The following is a 3,400-nucleotide window of genomic DNA, read 5'->3' as shown; positions in this document are numbered from 1 at the left end:
CGGGGGAGGTCAGGAGAGAATCTACTGGGCTGGGGGCAGTGTGGGCATCAACTGTCCCATTGCCGCAGGCTGGTCTCGGGGCAGGGAAGGGGATGAGGGGCCATAGCAGTGCTGGTCAGCCAGGCTGGCCAGGAAGTGGTGCCCAGGTACTACTAAGAGCCAGGAAAGCCCTGCCAAGGTTGTTGGCCTAGTTCCCTGTCATCAGCCGCCTAGTAGCTCCCCCTGTGTCTGCAGGTAAGGGCAGAGGGTGGTAGCACAGAGTCAGCCCCTGGTGTTCCCATGCTTCCTTCCCCTGTGCCCCAACTTTAGGGCCATGTGATTTGGGGCCATGTGACTCATGTCTGTAAGGTGCCTGGGCCAGGCGCTGTGGGCACCTTTAAATGCCAGCCAGTCTCATGTGCTGGAGTTTGGGGTAGGGCTCGGTAGGACTGTGGAATATGGGAGGAGGCAGGGATCTGTCTACTTGGGGAGGCATCCTCATCCATCCTTGGCCCTGGACAAGTGGACTTGAACGTGGTAGGCCTCAGGACGATGCTGGGTGGCCCCTTGGGAATCTGGAATTGCCTCAGTCATAGTTCTTATCTTGCACCCAACACCCTTAGCTGCCCAGGCTTTGGACACAGATAGCCCCTGCCCAACCCAGCCCTGTTCTGCCTACAGTGATGGGTGGCATGGAGCCAGGCACTGGGGAGGATTTGGCCAGTGAGGGCTGCCCCTGCTGTCTGGGTCACCCCTCCTGGCTGCCCTCTTGGAGCTGAATAACAGAAGGGGAGGCGTACTAACCCGGACATGGTATTGAGGCCAGACAGACAGAGCATTGATGGGAACAGACCCCCTTTGTCATGCCGTCTCTCCCCAGATGGGGGGTACCCAGAATGATGGGATTCTGGGGCCCCGGAGACTCTTCTCCCTGTATTCAGGGTGTCTCCCTGCCTATCTCAGGGAGACACCTCCTGCTTTGCCCAGCATTTGTGACTCTTGTTTGCACCCCCTGCCTTGGGTCCCTGGCCCTGGGATTGTTTGGGTGGGGGAGGGGCTGTGGCTGCTGGCAGAATGGGGTGGAGGGGGGAGCGGAAGCAGAGGGGGCGGGGGAGTGGCCAGCTTTGAATATCCTGTTGACCCCAGTTTCCTCTGCCCCCGGCTTGTGTCCTCTTCCCTCCCTCCTCTTCAAGCCTTAACTCCTTCCTAACTTGGGGGAGAACAGGGCCAGGCCGCCCAGGGGCAAGAGCTTTAGAATCAGGGTGACCCCCACCCCTACTCCCCAAGCACAGTCACGGCACACATACAAATCTGATGGTTTATCATTGTCTCTTTGTGGTTTTGAAGGTGTGGGTCCTAGGAATCCGGAGGAGTGATGGGGCGCTGGAGGCTTCATTGGCAGCCTCCTTCCCTGAGTCTGGCTGGGGAGTCCCAGTTTTCTTAAGACTTGAATCCTGCCAGCAGTGGTGAGGCTGGGAGAGGCTCTTAGGAGGGACTGTGAGGCAGGGTGGAGCTTGGCACTAAGGATGGCGGCCTAGGTCTCTAACTGCCCCTCCCCTCTTCTCTCTCTAGCCATTGAGACCCAGAGCAGCAGTTCTGAAGAGATAGTGCCCAGCCCTCCCTCGCCGCCCCCTCTACCCCGCATCTACAAGCCTTGCTTTGTCTGTCAGGACAAGTCCTCAGGCTACCACTATGGGGTCAGCGCCTGTGAGGGCTGCAAGGTGAGTTGAAGGGGTCATTGGGAAGGACAGCTTGATGAGGTCAGTGGGATATCCCCACTTCCGTGTCCTGGGAGTGTGCAGTTGGGGTGGGGGGTGTCCCTGAAGTTGCTGCTGTTGTTTTTCTGTGAAAGTTGGCAACAAGCAGGGACACCTACCATAGGTCCTGCCCCATAAATGTGCAGGGCTCCCTCAAACCAGAGGTCCCCTCCTGCCTCAGCTCCTTTCCCTTTCTCCATCCTCCAGCTGGCAGGGCGTATGCCTGCTCTGCCACCGCTGCCCAGGTTGCCATGGTGAGCTGGCTGCCGACTGGCTCTTGGCTGGGGACCCAGGAGGCCTCCCTCGGCGGCCCTGCCTGAACCTCACCATGGCAGCCTGGCAGGAGGCAGTTAGGAGCAGGCACCGTGCCTTGGCTTCCCCTTCAGGTGCCCGGGCTGTGGGCTCCCCGGTGTCTGGCTGAATTTCCCCACCCTCACGTTAGGTGCCAGGGTGCAGGTGTACCCGGTCCTTAGCAGCCCTGTGCCCAGCTTCTCCTCCTTTCCCCGGGGCCTGAGCCTCTGTGTGCGTTTCTTCCTCCAGATATCGGGGCTCAGAATCTGCACAGGTTTGGGCCTTGCAGCTCTGGGCTGCTCTTCAGCCTGGAGTAGCTATCCCCAGGTGTGGGACAGAGGGCAAGGGCAAAGCGCAAGGCCTCAGGCTGCGTGTCTGCCTGTCCTGTCTGGTTGTTCCTGGTCTCTTCTTCATCTGTCCGCCTGTCTCTCTGGTCAGCCTGTATGTGGAGCCCCTGGCCAGCCTGGGTTTGTCTGTGATGGGCCGGCGCACGCCTGTCTCGGTGAACTCGCATCTTTCTGCCTTGCTCCTGAGTGCATGTGTGTGTTCGCCTCCATTTCTCTGGCCAGCCCGTGTATCTGCCTCCTGGCCTCTTCGGGCTTGTCTTCTCTTCCTGTGTTCTGAGTTCAGGGCTGTGGGTTCCAGATTCCTGGCTGTTTCCCAGTTAGCCCCATGTCTTCCTCTTTCTGACTCACCAGCAGCCCTGAGGTCCTTTCCCTGGAAGGGAGGAGTCAGATGTGTGCTGTGGGTTGGGGGAAGACTCCTGCCCATCCTGCGGCGTTGAGGCGGGTACTGGGATTCTCCTGAGGAGGATCCTTTTAGGTGAATCATTCTCCCCAGCTTTTCTGGCCTGCTCAGGTAGGCGATGGGCAAAGGCTTGGGGGTAGCAGCTGGCCTGGCCCTCCTCCCCTAGACTGAGACTATAGCCAGGCACTGCTGCCACTGTGGGTGTGGACAACCTGACTCCCTCCCCTCCATACCCAGGGCTTCTTCCGCCGCAGCATCCAGAAGAACATGGTGTACACGTGTCACCGGGACAAGAACTGCATCATCAACAAGGTGACCCGGAACCGCTGCCAGTACTGCCGACTGCAGAAGTGCTTCGAAGTGGGCATGTCCAAGGAGTGTGAGTGCCATGGGGCAAGAGCCGAGTCCCGCCTGAGCTGGGGCCTCAGGTGCTCCTAAAGACCAAGGGAGCAGGGCTCTGTGGATGTGTGTGCACATGCATGAACACGCATGCCGTGGTGTGCGGGCTCACGGTTGAGGATGGTTTGTGTGTAGCTGCAAGGACCTGTTTGCGAGTCTGGCTGGCTGTGTGTGCATGGGCAGGTCTGTGCTCCAGGACCGTGTGTGTGTAACCGTTCCTGTTTCTG

At 59.4% G+C, this 3,400-nt stretch overlaps 1 protein-coding gene across 6 annotated transcripts in view; it reads left to right on the top strand.

The window, feature by feature from the left end:
* Positions 1 to 3,400, top strand: part of RARA (retinoic acid receptor, alpha) — a 49,075-nt gene that overhangs the window by 37,515 nt on the left and 8,160 nt on the right. For 5 of the 6 annotated variants that reach the window (XM_011998946.1, XM_011998945.1, XM_011998949.1 and 2 more), the window contains 2 exons: positions 1,552 to 1,700; positions 3,012 to 3,153. The exons of the other annotated variant lie outside the window; for it this stretch is intronic. In XM_011998946.1, coding sequence (XP_011854336.1) covers positions 1,552 to 1,700; positions 3,012 to 3,153 — 291 coding nt within the window. The remainder of the gene's footprint in view (positions 1 to 1,551; positions 1,701 to 3,011; positions 3,154 to 3,400) is intronic. 6 annotated transcript variants of the gene reach the window in all.

This window comes from Mandrillus leucophaeus, unplaced genomic scaffold (assembly GCF_000951045.1).
Source record: "Mandrillus leucophaeus isolate KB7577 unplaced genomic scaffold, Mleu.le_1.0 Scaffold58, whole genome shotgun sequence".
NCBI classification, from domain to species: Eukaryota; Metazoa; Chordata; class Mammalia; order Primates; family Cercopithecidae; genus Mandrillus; species Mandrillus leucophaeus.
Note: the sequence above shows the minus strand (reverse complement) of the source record. Positions and strands in the feature narration are given on the sequence as shown.